At 52.2% G+C, this 17,468-nt stretch overlaps 5 protein-coding genes across 5 annotated transcripts; 2 read left to right on the top strand and 3 right to left on the bottom strand.

Moving 5' to 3' along the window:
* Positions 1-1,711: 1,711 nt before the first annotated feature.
* On the top strand, positions 1,712-4,053 carry ALTATR162_LOCUS4683 (uncharacterized protein; the record flags this gene model as incomplete). The annotated part of the gene is made up of 2 exons (XM_043312298.1): positions 1,712-1,900; positions 1,951-4,053. The coding sequence occupies 2 exons, from the start codon at positions 1,712-1,714 to the stop codon at positions 4,051-4,053; spliced, it is 2,292 nt and encodes a 763-aa protein (XP_043168233.1).
* Positions 4,054-6,741: 2,688 nt separating this feature from the next.
* ALTATR162_LOCUS4684 (uncharacterized protein) lies at positions 6,742-7,224 on the bottom strand (the record flags this gene model as incomplete). The annotated part of the gene is made up of 1 exon (XM_043312299.1): positions 6,742-7,224. The coding sequence occupies one exon, from the start codon at positions 7,222-7,224 to the stop codon at positions 6,742-6,744; it is 483 nt and encodes a 160-aa protein (XP_043168234.1).
* Positions 7,225-7,804: 580 nt separating this feature from the next.
* ALTATR162_LOCUS4685 (uncharacterized protein) lies at positions 7,805-10,286 on the bottom strand (the record flags this gene model as incomplete). Its single annotated transcript, XM_043312300.1, has 2 exons — positions 7,805-10,105; positions 10,164-10,286. The coding sequence occupies 2 exons, from the start codon at positions 10,284-10,286 to the stop codon at positions 7,805-7,807; spliced, it is 2,424 nt and encodes an 807-aa protein (XP_043168235.1).
* A 282-nt stretch (positions 10,287-10,568) lies between these two features.
* ALTATR162_LOCUS4686 (uncharacterized protein) lies at positions 10,569-11,305 on the top strand (the record flags this gene model as incomplete). The annotated part of the gene is made up of 2 exons (XM_043312301.1): positions 10,569-10,641; positions 10,737-11,305. The coding sequence occupies 2 exons, from the start codon at positions 10,569-10,571 to the stop codon at positions 11,303-11,305; spliced, it is 642 nt and encodes a 213-aa protein (XP_043168236.1).
* A 1,802-nt stretch (positions 11,306-13,107) lies between these two features.
* On the bottom strand, positions 13,108-14,130 carry ALTATR162_LOCUS4687 (uncharacterized protein; the record flags this gene model as incomplete). The annotated part of the gene is made up of 1 exon (XM_043312302.1): positions 13,108-14,130. The coding sequence occupies one exon, from the start codon at positions 14,128-14,130 to the stop codon at positions 13,108-13,110; it is 1,023 nt and encodes a 340-aa protein (XP_043168237.1).
* Between the last annotated feature and the right edge of the window lie 3,338 nt (positions 14,131-17,468).

Below are 17,468 nucleotides of genomic sequence, written 5' to 3' on the forward strand. Positions count from 1 at the left end.
TGCAATGTACTTGATGCATGCACAGCCTGGCGGCCTTTCCCCAGCATGCAGGTGTGGTCGCTTGGAGTTCTAGCCTTGTTCGACTTGCCGTATTATCCTCCCCAAACGGGAGTCGCGGAATGCATCGCATCGCATGAGATACTCCATTTTGAGCAGTCTGAGCCCCCGGCGAACTGTTTTCTAGAAAGATGACGGCAACAGAGACTACTATAGTCGAAGACGTCAGCTGGGTGTGCCGTCTCTGTGGTGCGACACGACCAGCTGGCGTAGGAGCGAAGGAAGAAGACTAAGTTCAGACGGATTGGCGAGGAGGTCTGATAGTCGGCAGGGTGCATCGCATGATGATAGGGACGCCCTTGCAGCACGAGGTTTTTTGGTTTGGGCCAGCGGGTCCCCCAGCTGGGGCGCGCACTGAGTCTTCCGAGCTAGGCTGGGATTGTCCGTTTCCCAAGTCAGTCAACACACGAAGTTTGTAGGACGAGGCGGGGCCAATTTGAGTTTCGTATGTCGCACTGGAGCCCCTTTGCTGCAAGGTACGCTCAGGAACAGTCCATCTGATGCCAAAACATGTGCGCCGACATCCGAGGCAGCAGATCAGCGGCGCGAGATGCCCCTTGGCCATGCGCCCGGTGGCATCTCGTCACACAGATGCTCGACTCACTCAGACCGGAAGCGGTTACTGACAAAGAGCCACTCGGCGAGTCGTGAGAGGCATCGCATGTCGGCAACAAGGCGAGTCGCAACGTTGACGCCATCAGCTCAAAGGAGCGCTTGAGCCCGCGGTCCACGTTGAAGCTACGCCGCCATCGACTGTCACTAGACATTTTGACGTGCAACGTGGTTGAGAAGGGCTGCTTTGGCATTGACATGCACTCTCAGGCTCATGTATATTCTCCGAACGGGGGAAGGCCCAAGCTGCAGCACCATCCATCGCTTTCGATTCAGTGGGACATGTCTCCCGCCCGAGGGCGGATCACAGCCGCCGCCGCAGCTCGCTCCACCGCCGGACCAATTGGCGTCTTGTAGGAGAGTGCCCCTGTGCGCGCAATCGTGAAGCGCGTCGGGGGTTGAGGTAGCCGGCCAGTGCTGTGTGTCTATGTGTCTACGAAAGGGTGCGAGCCCACCACAGTGCACGAGGGCGAACAGATGCAAGAAACAAGAGGTCGAATCATCATGTGCATTTTCTCCAGGATCCAGGTGTGCTGAGCGGAGACAACCAGTGTCACGAAACTATTTTTGTGCCGGAGCAGCATAATGCATGCTGGGGGTTCAGTGGCTTAGCAAGTTAGCACCTCCGACCAACCAAGCGGCAGCCAACAACCTGATCGCTCCTCCTGCTCTTCTTCTCCGTCGTCGTTCGCTTCGTGCCTTTCCTACCGCGCCGTCGCGCTGAATACCCTCGTTTTTCTATTGTAGATATAGCGTCTACTGCTGTTGTTTTCCGCTCCCCTTCGTAATCGTCACTCGCTACCATTACTGGCATCTTCCCTCGACACATACATATCCTAACGCCGACCCGTCTCGGTGCATCCCGTGCATCCGTGCTCTACGTATTATTGCCCATCACCAGCGCCCCAGATCTACCTTCTACAGCTACCACCGCCCGTCACTACCCGAACGCGCCCACGACGACACCATTGCAGCACTTGTCGCCTCTTGATTTGCAACCGTCCGAAGCCGCTCGAGGTGTATTGTCGGTGTGCGCGCCGCCATGGATTCCAGCGGGGCCTCGACAACAGCACCCACTGCGCCTAAGCAGCCTGGCAGCGATGTCAAACCCCGCCTCACCAAGGACCAGCACGACATCCTCGAACAGCACTTCCTGGCGCAACACAAGCCGAGCACCAATGTGAAGAAGGAATTTGCGACGCGCCTCGGTGTGCCACTGGACAAGATCAACGCAAGTGGTCCCTAGATGATGTATGCCTTGCGTCGCTAACTCGAGTGCAGAACTGGTTCCAGAACCGCAGGGCCAAAGTCAAGCAAGACCGCAAGAAGCTAATGAATCAGTATAACATGACTATGAGCCTTCCGTTCGGTCATTCCCACGTGCCTGCCATGCCTAACCATTACGCACACCCACAAGAGCAGCAGCATCCGCATATGCTCATGCAGCCGGACTTCTACCCGAACGCTGACATCAGCCCTGCAAGTCTTCCCGTGCAAATGGGCGAGGGACCGTCAGCCCTCGACCTAGGGCCCCAACTCTCACTGCAGCAACACCACCACCACCAACAGCAGCAGCAGCAGCAGCAGCAGCAACAACAACAACAATTTGACATGCAGCACGCTCTTCGCTCCGTTCCAGAGGCTGACCGTTCTGTATCATACCGCTCCAACGACCTCATGCACTCGATTATGGCTGCGACCAACGGTGCCTACATGCACAATAGTGGCATGTCTCTGAATGCCCAAGAGCCAGAGTTTTATGACACCACCGGTCTATCCAACGCATATTCCAGCGATCTAAGCGCCTTCTCGGTTCCAGCACCCATGTCCAACGACATGGCACCCTCACACCCGGAATTCGATAACTTTACCGACTTCCAGATAGATTATTCCGCACTTGCTGCTGCCAACAACAGTAACTCAACATCTGCGGAAGCTCAGCAAAGCACAGGATCGATATCGTCAGATGCATCCCCCTACAATGGTACCCAGTCATCTGGCACTACTCAGTCACCGAATGGACCAACTCCTCCATCTATTGCCTCCTTGAACTCCGTTTACACCGGCTGGACGGAGGATCCTTCGCAAATGGCAGAGCCCAAGCAGGTTGAGGAGCCCGAAGACCAGTTCGCGCCATACAGTCTCGCTCAGGCATCAGCCTCCGAGCAGACGCTTCCATTCTGGCCCCAGGATGGCTCCAACCAAATGTACCCGCAGTCAAATTTCTACCAACAACCCAATGCGTCCGCACATGCCATCCTCTCTACACCAGAACAAGCACGAAAGCTTAGTGCTGCGCCCTCTGACCTCGACATCCCACTACACTTCCGCGAGGATGCATTCGCCCGGAGAAATTCCTCAAGCAGTAACCTGGCGAATAACATGGATGCGATACATATCCGAAACAGTACTCCGGATGGCTTTCAACCATCAGATCAACAATCAAGCATTGCGGCTAGAAGACAGAAGCGTCCAGTTAACTTGAACTCCAGCGCAATGAGGAGCGCCTCGTACTCTGCTCCTATGTCATCACCAGGAGGCAACGGCGACAAAGTCATTCGCAGAATCCGATCAAGTGGAATTCCAAACGCTGGAGGCCGTATTCAAAAATCGCAGCCAGGTTCAGCACAGCGCTCACCTATGGTTTCGAGCTTCTCGGAAGCTGCTGCTTCGCCGAAGTTCGCACGAACATTCTCCTCTTCAAGCACTACCACAATTGGACAAGGTGGTAGTCTGGCACCGCCAACTCCACTGACACCACAAGATTTTGGAAACTACTGGAGTGGTGCTGCCGTGATAAGGCCTCACTCAGCGATGCCAGATCACAACAGCCCAGAGAGCATGCACACAAATTGGTCTTCTGATCAAGCTGGAAATGTGATCGCGAAGACGACTTCACCGCCATCCTCGTCTATGGACCTACAATCACGCTTTGTCAATGATGCCTTGTACCGTGACACGCCTCCTCAGTCAGCACCGGCAACACAACAGCATTTCCCTCGGACATCATATATGCAACAACCTCAAATGCGTGCAGCTTTCCATTCGACTACCGATCTTACCATCCAGCAACCGAAGCCCGAGCATTTCAGGCGACCATCGCTACCTGAAACTGCTCAGACTCAAGGCAATGACAGTAGTCTACAGTATATGCAGGGCGCAAACATGCACTACGATGAATTCAAGGACATGTCGCTGAGTGGCATTCATCACAATGTTCCTTTCGCTCCTCAGGTCTCCGCAATGCCCGACTTTCTAGTACACCAATACACTCCACCTCAAGGCACGGATCCACATGGAAATCTGCTACGGCGAACAACTGAACCCCAGCACAAGAGCTACATCTTTGCCAATCAGGGACCTGGTGACTTTAGAGGGCAGTAACCTTAATCCTGAAAGCATGCTTATCGCTACGTCGACCTTCGCTTCTTGACTATACCCAGACTTTTCGTCGATGCTTTTACTTTGCCTTACAACGGCAATTTGGCACAACCTTTTCCCTTGTCTCATTTACTTTCTCAATCGATGGCACATACGGAGGCCTCTTTGGCATAATCTTAATACGGCACACTCTTGGACATCACGATTTGGCGCAGGCGTTGCCATCAGGAGTTAAAAGCGTTTTTGTCCTGCACCAGGATTCCTTTGAGTACGGAGCACTGGATATTACGAAATGTCGTCGCTCTCGTAAATTATTTTCCTATTGTATCTTTGCTTTGTCAATGCTGGAAGGGCACAGGGTCTCTGTATCTTTGGATATGTCTTGTCTGACTGGAAAGGCGAGTCAGCTGGAGTAATGGAATAATGAATCATAGGAACTTGGTGTTGTAGCACCTCAACAAGTCTAGAAGAATCCGTCTATACAGACTTCACAAATGGAATCGATATGCTTCGGCATCAGTTTACTCCCTTTTCAGTATGTACTCTGGCACGCTCTGCAGCACACAATGATTCCATCTCCTGCCCGCAACACCTTACATAGCCAGCCACGCGTGGAACCCGTCTCGATCCAAAGACATGGAATTCCCTTCTGCGTCGGAGCCTTCCGCAAGATCTTGGCACCCCGCAGAAACGCTCCTAGTCACGCACACTACACCTCGCTACCGGCCGCCCGCTTTAACCCGTGACGTTATCGTTATGTCGACGTTTTCCTCTTGGGTTCCTTTTGTTTCTTTTCTTTTTTTTCCCGACCTCCACCTCTGCCCGCACCAGCCAGCCCCTGAGCCCCTGCATGGCGCAACCGGCTGGTTAGCTTTCCTCAGATGCTACCCGAACGTCGCTATGTTCCTTGCGCAATTACTCAACGAACCAAACTACTAGAGTATAGCCGATTCTTTGCCTCTACGCGAGCCGATCTTATCCATCGTGAAAGAGGGTACGCCCGTATAGATACGGTAGGAAGATGCGCCGAAGGGATGGGGAAAGGGAAACAGATAGTGAGTACGAAAGGGCGGGGCAAGATGCATGAGGGAAAATGTTTCTTTCAGTTAATGCACGATAATTGATGGAGAATTGTTCAATGCATTGCATGATGCAGCCGCGGAAGGGAAAAGCAGTCTTCGTCGAGAAAAAAGAACCAGCTGAAAAGAGGGGACGAGGTACCCGCTCTTCGCATAAGGTCGGCTGCAGTCACACTCACCCAGCACTGCTTCTTCCATCTTCCCGGCCCTGTCTGCTTGCTTTTCTTCGCAAGGACGGTGCGGACTCAAATGCTAGAAGCAGTGAGATGTGGACTTTAGGACTATGTTTGTTTTCTTCGGTGCAATTTCTCCGTTTTTTCTTCTTCATGCGTTGTGATAACGGAGATATGACCGGTGACACGGTACTGGGACGGCTGACTGAGTTATGCATGCTCTTGCTCTGCGTTGTGGGGCCTACGGATAGTGTAGCTGTCGTTACCCGTCAGATACGATCATGTGGTAGCTGACTCCATCATAGTCGCTTTCACTGCGTGGCTTGCAAGATGGTGAAACGACAAGCCCAATCAAGTCGTCATCATTATCGAGACCACTACCTTGCCTCGGAAGGAGTAGCGACGGCATTATAGGCCGAGAACTCTAGTCAGGAACGTGTCCGCGACCGGGCATAAGTTTGCAGTTCCGTACCGTGGTTCGTGATGTTTTTCGGTCCCAGGAAGTTACAACGGGAGAGATTGAGATGGGCAGTCGCAGCCGAGGAGCAAAGATGTCTACGTTAGTACGCTAATTTAGAGCTGAGAAGCCAAGTCTAGGTACGGGAAGTTAGATGTAGACCACCTAGGTATTTGCCTAGGCTAGAGATTGTGGTAAAATGGAAAGCGAGGGCGAGTGCCGTAGGAAACACCTCGGATTGGCACAAGGCTTTTGAGAATATCAGTCAGATGGGCTTCGATATGTACGTCATCTTTTACTCGTTTACTTTCTAGAAGACATTTGCTGTTGCGACGCCACCCCACTCGCACTGCATTCGGAGAGCGCATCGTGTGCACCTTGCCCTAAGAAGGAAACAACATAAATGCACCTCTCCGATCGAATGCTACTGTATGCTGTGTGTTTCTCCCGCTTCTCTCGCAGTTTTCCAAAAATCCATTCGGCCTAGCTCACTTTCGCCGACATGCTCAAAGTCAGATGCATCACAATCCCAACGTTAGTTACAATGATTTTTTTAATTTCTTCCACATACGACCATAGGCGAAGGACAAACACTGGATCCCGTTTGCTCTCCACACGTTAAGCCTTCGACCGGCGGACTAGTAGTCAGGTGGGTGACCACTGGCGAATCCCCGCTGTTGTATGTTTTTGATCTTATGTTTTTGCCTTCTCTTCCAAAGTACATTCTACGCATGGAAAACACATACTCTTGTTGTTAGATGATAACAAGATCTTTTGTGTGTATGGTGGCGGTTGGAACGTTGTGAAGTTGTGAACGAAAATGGCACTTTGATGGCGATTGCTGGTCAGCGAAAATGACAAAACGCCTCGCAGATTCAGAGTAAGATATCTACGGCATTACAACCCCTTTTCACAAGGATGGTCTCGTTATGTATTGGAAGGGTTGGCTAACGCTGTGCGCTCCTCCATCTTCTTCTCTCATCTAAACCGCAATGCTCCCACACCAAAACTCCGCCACACACACCGTCGTCTCTCCTCCCAGTACTCCACCACCAAACCGAAACGTGCTCGTTCCGTCCCTAAAACAAGCAAACTCTTCCTTCACATTCCCATCTCCTGTCAAGACCGCCGACCCCGCAAGCTCGCTCTTCGGTAGCGTATCAGCACTCTGTGCAATCCTAGATTCAAAGACACCAGACTCGAGAGTCACGCGGCGAGTGAAACCAGCCCACTGGATAGCGCGCGGAGAAGACACGGTGCCGATGTCTGTGGGGCTGTTGGTGGATGCGGAGCCGCTGTAGAGGATTGCGGATGACAAGGTTGTGTCGGCGGTGAGGGACCGTGTGGTGCAAGTGGTGAGGTAGACATTTCGTGGTGAGCCTATGAGCGCGGCTCGAGGCGAGATTGGGAAGGCAGAAGTAAGGATCATAGGCCATGCGATAAGAATGGCGGTGGCGATGTGCATTGTAGCCGTATTTTGTGCGAGCAGCATGGAGTCGAGTCTACAGGTCGCTGTAATGATTTGATGAGTATCCTGTAAGATATGGAAGAAGAGTACCTAGAAAACCAGGTCTATGATATACATTCTATTTATTTCCATTCCCAACTCATAACCCAAACATAAGCTATTCTCGCATCAACACCTCCCTAACATGGAATTTCACCAACGCGTCTCTCATCTATATTGATGGTTCGGTAGGCTAAATCGATACTTGTTGAGCCTCTTCAACCCATCTCCCGGTTACAACACGAGGCTTTAGATGATGTTGCATACGATGTTGTATACAGGCAATACAAGTTGCATGGTAGGTCACCCCTGCCGCCTCTAACAATCGGCTACAGTTTTCGGTAATCTGTCGTCGGTCCAGAGCAAAACGATGGGTCAATCGACTAGACCTCCCCTAGTCATGATGGGCCAGATACTACAAGTCTCATATTCGAGTGTCACTAAATCTCGTAGGAAACGTGCAAAGAGGCTTCAGTGAAAAACAAGAAATCCCGCGTGGAATTATGAAAAACATCTACAAGAAGATGCACGATAATAACTAACCCAACAGGCCCGCGGCGAGTGCCTCCATATCTTCCAGCGTCTCCGGCTCCTCCACCCTGTGCGTCGCCTTTGCCTTCTTCCTCTTCTTGGTCTTTTCTTCATCTTCAGAATCAGACTGGAACCACTTCTTCTGCTTCTTGGGCTGCTCTTCCCGCTCCTCATCATCTTCATCGTCACTATATTCCGCGTCCGCCCTAAAGTTTGCTAGAAGGTCCTCACCGGGATCTGGAAGCTCGACACCCGCATCCTCACCACCTTCACCAGCCAACTCAGCTCTCTCTCTCTCCTTACGTTTCCGCAATCTCTCCTTTCTCTTCTCCTTTGCAGTCGCCTTGTCCTCAATATCCGCGGTTTGGACAACCTCACGTGCTGCTTCAATAAACTTCTGGCGTTGCTCCTCTGGTACGCCCTTGGCGCGCCACTGCTCTTCGTCTTCAAGTTCGTAGATCTCGTGCGGGTTGCCTTCGTCATCGTAGACAAGCTTCTTTCCCTTATCCATGAGTTTGGTGAGCTTCTTCTTAGATTGTAGGAGTTTCTCGCGGCGATTGCTATCGACCACAATTGGTTGAGAAGCACCAGCGATGTGGACAAGGCGACCACCTGGTGGAACTTCCGGAACTTTATCAGTATCGAGGTCGTCAGAATCATCGTCAGCTGGGATTCGTCGTTTGACAGCCATGAAGTCGTCGTCGGCGGCGTTGTTTGTCGCTCCAGCGCCACTGAATTCATCTGCTGGAGCCTCGTCATCTCCGTCCCTGACTAGCTTCTGATAATGCTCTGCCAGGACGTCCTGGTTCTTACGCTCGAACATGCGATCGTACTTGGTTCGAACAGGTTTGTCTGCCTTTGCAACCTCTTCAGCGTCTGAAGAGTCTGAAACTTCGATCATTTGCCTTGATGCCTGCTTCCTCTGTTTGCTGTTGTCATCCTTCAAGAACTTGATCTTTGGCGTTCCCGGTAGACCTAAGCTAGCAGCGTATGCTTCCAGATTGTAGTCCTTGAGCTTGAACACTTCCTTATCTTTTTGTAGATATATGGATTTGACGTGTGTCATAAACGCTTTCTGGCCAAGATACTTGAGGGCTGGATCCTGAAAGCACATGTTCTGTAGCTGGTCTTTGATTGACTGACGCTTCTTCTGTCGTACGTTGATCATCTCGACGGGCACTCTCTTGGCCTCTAGGCGCTTCAGCATACCCTCCTCTTCGCTTGGTGCTAAGAACAGCACTCCGCGTCCCTCCCGATTGTATCTTGCTGTTCGACCAACGCGGTGGATATAGGTATCAACGTCGTCTGGGCAGTCAACCTGGATTACGAAGTCGACTGCTGGGAAATCCAGTCCTCGAGCTGCGACATCTGTCGCGAACAGACATGAATGTTTGGCCGCAGAGAACTTTGCCGTTGTGTCAAGTCGAGCTCCCTGTTTTTGACGACCATGGATATGGAGAAGCGGTATACCAGGCTGCATGTGACGGAAAGATTCGTAGACGAATCGAACAGTCTTTGCAGACGAGAAGAAGCAAAGGATCTTGGACTTCTTGCTCGCTTGTATGAAACTCCAGAGGGTGTCCAGCTTCTCTTCGATTGGGCAAACTATATAGTTTTGCGTAAGTCCCTTCGGGGTTGCGCTCTTGTCCTCGGCGTGTACGGATACGTATTCGGGGTCCTGGAGACTCAGGCGAGCCAGGTCAGAGACCTTCTTTGACTGTGTAGCTGAGAAGAGCAGCGTCTGTCTTTCCTTGGGAAGGTATTCAACAATGGCGTCGACGTCCCGCTGGAAACCCATATCAAGGATCCGATCTGCCTCATCCAGCACTAACATCTTCAAGTCATCCACCTGGAAGGCTGCTGTTTGCGACAGGTGCTGTAGCATACGGCCCGGTGTTGCGACGAGTATGTTCATCTTGGTCAGAGCCTCTCTCTCATCCTGCAAGCTCTTTCCTCCAATCAGCAGACCTGCCGCAAACATGTGTCCATGTCGTCCGATCTTGCGCAAGACATCGAAAATCTGGATGGCGAGTTCTCGGGTTGGGGATAGGATCAACGCGCCCAAGCCAGCGTCGGGGCCAATGTGCTGCAATCGGTACAGGTTCTCGAGAACGGGAATGATGAAGGAGAGAGTCTTTCCGCTACCCGTCTTTGCAGCCCCAAGGATATCGTGTCCCTGTAGGGCTAAAGGTATGGCTTTTGCTTGCACATCGGTCATTACGGCGAAATGCGACGACTTGAGGCCTTGCTTGGTCGGGTCGGAAAGCGGAAGGTCGGTGAAGTCTTTGTAGGTGCCATGTTTGGGGTCCTATATGTACAGTCAGTTCGTTGCGCTCCATGTCTCCTGTCTGTCTCCGCATACATACCAGTGCCTGGACGGCCTGCTCCAGCTTCTCCACATCTACATCGTCGCGCGTCCTCTTCTTAATATTCTCCCTCTTCTTGACCTTGGTCGGTCGCGTGCGACCAGTGAATCCAGATGCGACCATTTCAGCGCACTGTCGTCTCTTCGGCTTGCTTCGGTGTTGAGGCTGGCTGGCGCATCGCGAGAGAACTTTTTGGTGGAGAACTTCGGCCTCGGTGGCTCGTGCGCTTCGCCGCGGGGATTCACGCGGCCTGGACATCGCGTGCTATTACTCTCACTTTCACCAACGCCACGACGACGGCGCTTGTTGTAGCTCGAAGGCCCTGAATTCATTCCCTTTGTAACTCTTGACCAACTCTTCGAGGCATCTAAACTCGACTCCACATAACGCGTCTACAAGGTTACCATGGCAGACGATGACATCGATGCTCAGCTCGCTGGTCTCGGCAAAGAGCTTGACAAGGACGCTGAAATAGAACGTAAGTTGCATTTTAGAGTTGCTTCATACCATGACAGAGCTTGAGCTTGAACTTATTCGGCTTACTATACTACAACTTCATACTAACAAACACAGGCATCCGCAGCGTTTTCAGTCTCGACGCCTATGCCGTTCTCGATCTCCAACCAGGTGTCCCCGAATCCGACATCAAGAAAGTCTACCGCGCCAAGTCCCTCCTCATCCATCCCGACAAAACCAAGAACGAGCTCGCCCCCGATGCCTTTGATCGCCTCAAGAAAGCCCAGACTGTCCTACTCGACGAGAAGCTGCGCGCCGAGTTGGATGAGAACATTGCTGATGCGCGCATGCTGCTGATGCGGGAGAAGAAGCTCACGGCTGACGACGAAGAGACGCGTGGCGAGGAATTTGCGAAAGAGTGGAGGCAAAAGGTCATCTGGGTCATTAGAGACAACGAAATGAGGAAGCAGAGACAAATGAAGGCCGCTATGAGAGAAGAGGGACGTGCACAGAGGAAGGAAGATGAGGAGATTAAGGAGCGTAAGAGGAAGAGAGAGCAAGATGAAGCTTGGGAGAAGACCAGAGACACGCGCATCAACAGCTGGAGGGACTACCAGCAGGGAAAGAAACCAGAGTCCACTGACGGCGCAAAGAAGAAAAAGAAGAAGGTGAAGGCTCTGGGATGAGCGCTTCCAGTGTCTCCCCATATCATGCGCACCAAAGTTGCTGTTCCCGAGGCAGCAGCGATTGCTGATGCTCGAAAACCCAGCGCTCTATTGACTGCGTCTAGTCGTTGAGAAGACAGGTTGCTTTCTTTCAATTGTACTTTCATAACCAAGATACCCATTTGTCCTTAACACTGCACATTCAATAAACATCTTGCATTATTCAACTCAGTATGCGCATGCCATATTTCACGAACTTTGACGCCAACATCTTCATTTCCACCACTGTCTTCTTTCGCGCTCCGTCGCATCTGGTAGGTGGAACGCGCGAACAGTGTGTTCGTCACAGCATTAAGGTTTCGCCAACCTGTAGTAGCTGTTTCACATTTTGAGGCTTGTACCACGACCGAAGTCTCAACAGATAGTGGACAAGAGCATCATATTATATTGTACTTGGGAAACGTGCTCTGAATGACGAAGACATGTGAAGGAAGGACTCAAGATCCCCCCCCTTTTTTTTCCACGTTCGTATTTCTACATGCAAACATAGCTAGCAAATTCTATGCTATGCCCAACTTCTGTTATTTCTTTACTATCTCGAACCAAATGCGACAAAAGGGTATATCCTCCACTGGCCTAGTAGCCAATAATTCCCAAACCCCCACACACTATCTTTAGAGCACAGCCAGACTGCCGTTTGCTCACCGCTGTGTTTATATATACTTCCGGACTTGTATCCGGAGCTCTCTTGTCGAAAGAGAGAAAGATATGATGAATGTTGAATGTGATTCCAAGAATAGAAATGCTCAGATCAACTGTAACCATCGTCCTTGTTAATCTCCCCAGTTCAATCCTCGCCGGTTTAGGAATTCGGCTGCCCGTATAAAGATGATGTTGATCCGATATCGAAGATGTAGCTTAGTACCAGTACGCAGATATCTCTCCTCTGAGCCCCCATGCAAGGCCGCGACTCGAGGCCTGCACGACTTGTTTTCGAACCCACAATGATTCCCTCGCTACTCCGCTCCCAGAGACTAACAAGAATATCCGCTTCTCTCACCGACTTCTGACGATCAAACAAACGAGCGCACAAATGTCTGTTATTTACAAATGCGGGTTGTAATGCGAGGCAAAACCCGGTTCGCTGGTTAATGATGAAACACCAACGCGAGGGCACGGATCAGCTGTGGTACAGGACTTGGGAGATTTATACAACGAGTGCTGAGATAAAAGATTGCAAAGCCCCCCGGAACAGCGTCTAGGGAGGAACAGAGAGAACGAGAGCTTTGAATAACCAAAAAGTTTTACAAGGTATGGCCGTAGCGACGCCGGTGTATGCGACTATATTGAAACAGAAGCTGAGGCCAAATGGTATGTTAATGCTAACTGCGTCAAGAGGAGAGAGCAACAAAAAGAAGCAGGATGCAATATGCAAAAAAAAAACACGAATGGGCAAGCTCCCAGCAGACGACTTGTGCAAGAGATAGAGTCAGAGAAACGTGTGGTAACGCCTGAAATGCAACGCAAATAACAGACGCGCCAAAAAAATGCTACCAAAAGCGATGACGGAATAAGTACGAAAAACAAGCGCCAGTCCATGTCGTCGTCCGTGTGCAACATGCGCCGTCCCGCTCGAATGCGCCGAGTTTCGGTCAGACAAGGGAACCCGTCTGTCGGTACCCTTCTACGACAGCCACCTCTTAGAAACACATGGTCCCTTCTTCTCCGCAAAACTTCGCCGCATATGCCCCACGTACCATGTCATCCTCCTCACACCCGTGTCAGGAACGCATTGCAGCTCATCTTCCTCCCTCTTAACGCCTTTAGTCCAGCACCTCATGTATATTCAAACGCCTCCGCTTGCCAGTTTCGGGCGACTCAGGCCTCTGTTGTTCGGCACTACTCGAGGGGGAATCGCGTGGTCGCAAACGCTCGCGTTCCAAGGCGCCAGCACCTGTTTCGACGTGTAGTGGTGAACCAAGAGGTGCCGGCCCTGTTCGGATAGGCGGAAGATGCAAGCCTTCGAGGCGCGGAGGACGATTGAGCTCTCGCAAGGGTTCTGAAGTTCCTGCTGGCGTCCGAGCATTTTGCGGGTATGGAGAAGGATATGCGCTTGTTGTGGGTTGTGGGGGTGCCTGGTACGTTGGGAAGTATCCCGATTCCGGGCCTCCGGTCGGGGAGTAGCCGTGTGATGGGCTGCTCTTGTAAGAGCTGGGACTGAATGTAGGAAGAGATGTTCGGATGGACGAGAAGTTAAAAAAGGGTGAGTTTGGTGCAGAGCTGTTCGTCGATGTTCGTCGATCTGGATGAGGCGTGTACTGCGTGACTGGAGCTATTGCCGGTGCAGACATCGTCTGTGAAGCATGCCTTGCAGTTGAAGTAGCTAACGGCTGCGTTAGAAGAGTCGGAACGGCGTGCCTTGGCAGTGAGCAAACGACTAGAGTCACGAAGTAAAGAGACGTTCTAGCAAGCCGGATCTGGACCTGCAGCGACTGGTACTGTCCACTACTGGGGAGGCGGAAGCTAAGGAACATGGACCTGTTCGTGTAGCCCTGGGTGACATGGTCGATGTCCTGATCTGCAATAGAGTCCATCACCGCACGCATAGGATCTTGCCCAATCGGAGTGATAGGCGCCATGTATGTCGGCTCACGTTCGTCGCGTTCGTCGCGCAGTTCGTTTCGCAAACGCTGCATGCTTTCGTTCTGTTGGGCTTCCAGAAGATCACCAAGATGTTTACCCCTGATGTCTCCGAGGAACGATACCAGGTCCGCAAAAGCTTGGTTTGCTTTTTGTATCACCAGATCCAAATTGAGATAAACTACAGGCAGCTTTTGGTACGCCATGTTCGATCCCGTGCCAAAGGGAGGTGCCTGCACTCCACCGTAGTCGCCGGCTGCATCTCTGGGTGCAGATGCAACGGGATGGAGCTCCTTTTGGTGCGTAGTACTCTCCAAAATTCGTTGGGGTTCGAAGGCTCGATATGGCTGAGACGCTGGGTACGACGATTGGTGTGCGTGAGGTTCGGAGGTAGGTGGCGCTCCTATGAGCTGGGTAGGTGGTGGTCTTCCGTCTTCTGATCTAGTGAACTCTCTGTCGTCTCTTAACCGTGGCCTTCCTCTCTTTTTGTGTTGCACGTCTTTGCATGTGTCCTATTTGAACATGTTAATTCAGTCTGGAAAAGGATATGGTTCCTCAAGCTGCAAAAGAGAGCGAAACACTCACCTGCTTTCCAGAAGCAACGCAACGGCCACAAGGGCGTTGGACGTCGCAGCTGAGATGCGCCTTCTTGCAATTAACACAAGCTGATGCCACATGCGCTTTCGTTCTTCTCGCTGGTTTGGTAGGCCTTGCTGGTGGGGGTGCGATCATTGCGCCTTGCTGCACCATCGGGCCTGCGTGTTGAGCTCCTGCATAAGGGGGAAGGCCGGCATTTTGGTAGCCATAGCCGTAGCTATGTGGGATAGCATGGTGGTAAGGTTGGTGCTCGAGCGGACGTCCTGGCTGGTAGTGAATCCCTTGACTCCTGTGCTGAGGTTCTCCAGAGTAAAGTGGTCGTTGTAGAGGAAGAGCATGCGCAGCCGATGTAGACCGTGGATCGTATACTGATGGCAGAGTCGGCGGTTGAGTCAAGCTATCCTGCCTTTGGGATGAGCCTACCGGCGGAGGATAAGAGAGGCGCGCAGATTCAACAGACTGTGCTGGTCGACGAGAAGGGGAATGAGATTCTGACATGGGCGGAGACGGGTAACCCTGTTGCTCAGGCCTGTTAGGACTGAATTTTGACCGGAACTTGGCCAGGCCGTCTTCAGGTTCTGAATGCCGCCCGAATGGCGTAGAGAGGAGTGAGGTCGGACCCGGTAACACCAGGCTCTGCATAGTTTGACCACCGCGCGCTCAGACGCCGCGTCAGCAGCGGGAGCACAATGATTAGAGGTATGGCAGAAACGATCAGTGTGCGGCCCCGCACAACACCCTTCGGTATGCGAAGCAAGAAAGGGCACGGTACGGAGATGTTGGTGTGGCAGTATGATGAAGCCTGCATGGCGTCTAAGGTAAGCTAGTGCACAAGCGAGGAGAAGATCAAGACAATGACCAAAGACAGGGCATTCCCTTATGGTTGGACATTGGCCAACGCGGGATCAGAGGCAAAAAGGAGACTTGGAAATACCTTTTAGCAGTCTTCGGAGTGGTTCAATACCTGGAGAGTATCTGGATGGTTCGATGTTAGAATGGACAAGATGTCGAACAAGTATCAGCCTGGTCTTGACTGCAGCTGCAGGTAATGGGGCGGCGAGGAAGAGAGGAGGCGAGGTGGTGATGTTGTATGCAGTGGGACCAATGAGGTTTTGGGATGGCGACTCGTCAAGGACCAGAGCAGACGTCTGTCATTCGGCGGACATTCCCCAGTAATAACCACAATCGGTTATGGAGATTCTACTCACAGATCTTTACTAAATCCCTGTCAAGTCGTGCATGGCGGGCCATCCAGGAGAAGGGGGCCACGATGAGTTCCGGGCAACGGGAGCAGGGAAGGATGCGTCTCGGGGACGACTACATGCTTCCCTCGTTCGGCTGATGGTTCTTTGACATTTCTGCTAGGCCGGTTTTCCCAGTCGGTCGATGCACCCGCGGAATCACATATGCACGGCCGTCAGTTGAAAGCGTGCATGGGCGATGCGGGTTGGGGAGCCTTGTCAGAGGCCGCTCAGCCCCCTGTCTTCCGCACCGTCCTCGAACCGGGGTGTGCTAACGAGATATGGTCGCGCTTCTGCGCGCTATTGCACCATTGTTTTGCAGCCGCCCAGGCAAACTTTCAATTGAAGCATAGCATAAGTCGGCACCCTTAATCCTCGGCGTGCGCTTATGTGCGACCCAGTAATTGCCTTTTTTTACCCTATTCGGCAACCATGGCGCCGAGGAGAGGATACCAAATGGGCAGCTAGGGACTTTAAAGGAAGGAAGTTATATTCACCCAGGCGAGTCCTGCCACCAGCAACTATGAGGTGAGGATTGCGAAAATGTGGCTCCCACTGACAGGCCCGCAGTTCTGGTGCACTATCAAGACGCTTGTCACTGTCAGTCGCGCTTCCGGACCCTTCAGACCAACCACTGCATTGATCGCCTCGCAGGTCTTTTCGCACCGACCGGCGGTCGCAGCGGAACATCTCGCCTCGTAGCGGCTGCGCTGCATGGACTGCCGGGGAAAGCTTGCTCAGGGTCTTGCTGTCGCGACAAAAGCATCACTGCGATCTGATGACGCACTCAGCTGGCGCAAACTCTATCGCTGCTAACAAAAATTGGATACACTTCCGATGCTGCAGATCACTGCTGCCTCGCGGATATGGCTGACACGACGACGCTTTTGTGTGGAATTTCCCGTCGATGCATTGTTTGAAGTCAGTCTTTTCCCCAAAAGCAAGTTGTTATGAGCTCCTTTCCCGCAAGGACGTCACCCTGCGGAAAGTATCATCAGTCGACGCTTCTGTGAGGTGTACTGCTCGTCATGCGACACGCTATGTTTAGTGGCATGGCGCTGGCGCTGTAAGCTTGTATGGCGCGGGTGATGAATCTGGCAGATGCAATGTGCTCTAGTTCAGAACGTGCAAGCGACGGTAAGCTGCATCCGCTGGCACCTCCTCCCGTAGTCGCTGTTAGAGAGTCTTCTGTAGAGGTTACAATGTGGCGCATACGCTTAGTACCTTCTTCTGCATGCCCAGCGATGTGTGCATGAGAGGTCAATCAGCGGACTCGGTGCATTTGAGACGATCCTCTCGACCTGCAGAAACATCTCCGGGCGGCCCAGTGTTCCAGCCGCCCGAGGTGGTGTGCTTAGACGTGGCGTCCAGTGCTGAGGGCAAAGTGTAGTCATAGTGCAGTCGTCAGAACAAGCCAGAGGTATATCATGCATGCATTATAGGCGTGGACCGTGTCGCATTGGGATAGCACACATAAAATACTCCGGTGAGTATATCGATCGAACGCGCTGGCGCTGTCGACGATCTGCCCGTAAACTGCCCGAGCCACGACGGCATGACCGCCGATATTGCTCGTGCTATTGGAGTGTGCGCAGCATTAACGATGCGGGGCCGAAGCCTGGGTTGGCGATACCACGCATATTGCAGTGTGAATGTAATCAGAGCCAGTCAGGCATGTGATGACAGGTTGTCGATTTTGCTAAGAT

The sequence above is a fragment of the Alternaria atra genome (assembly GCF_907166805.1).
Source record: "Alternaria atra isolate CS162 genome assembly, contig: 23, whole genome shotgun sequence".
NCBI classification, from domain to species: domain Eukaryota; kingdom Fungi; phylum Ascomycota; class Dothideomycetes; order Pleosporales; family Pleosporaceae; genus Alternaria; species Alternaria atra.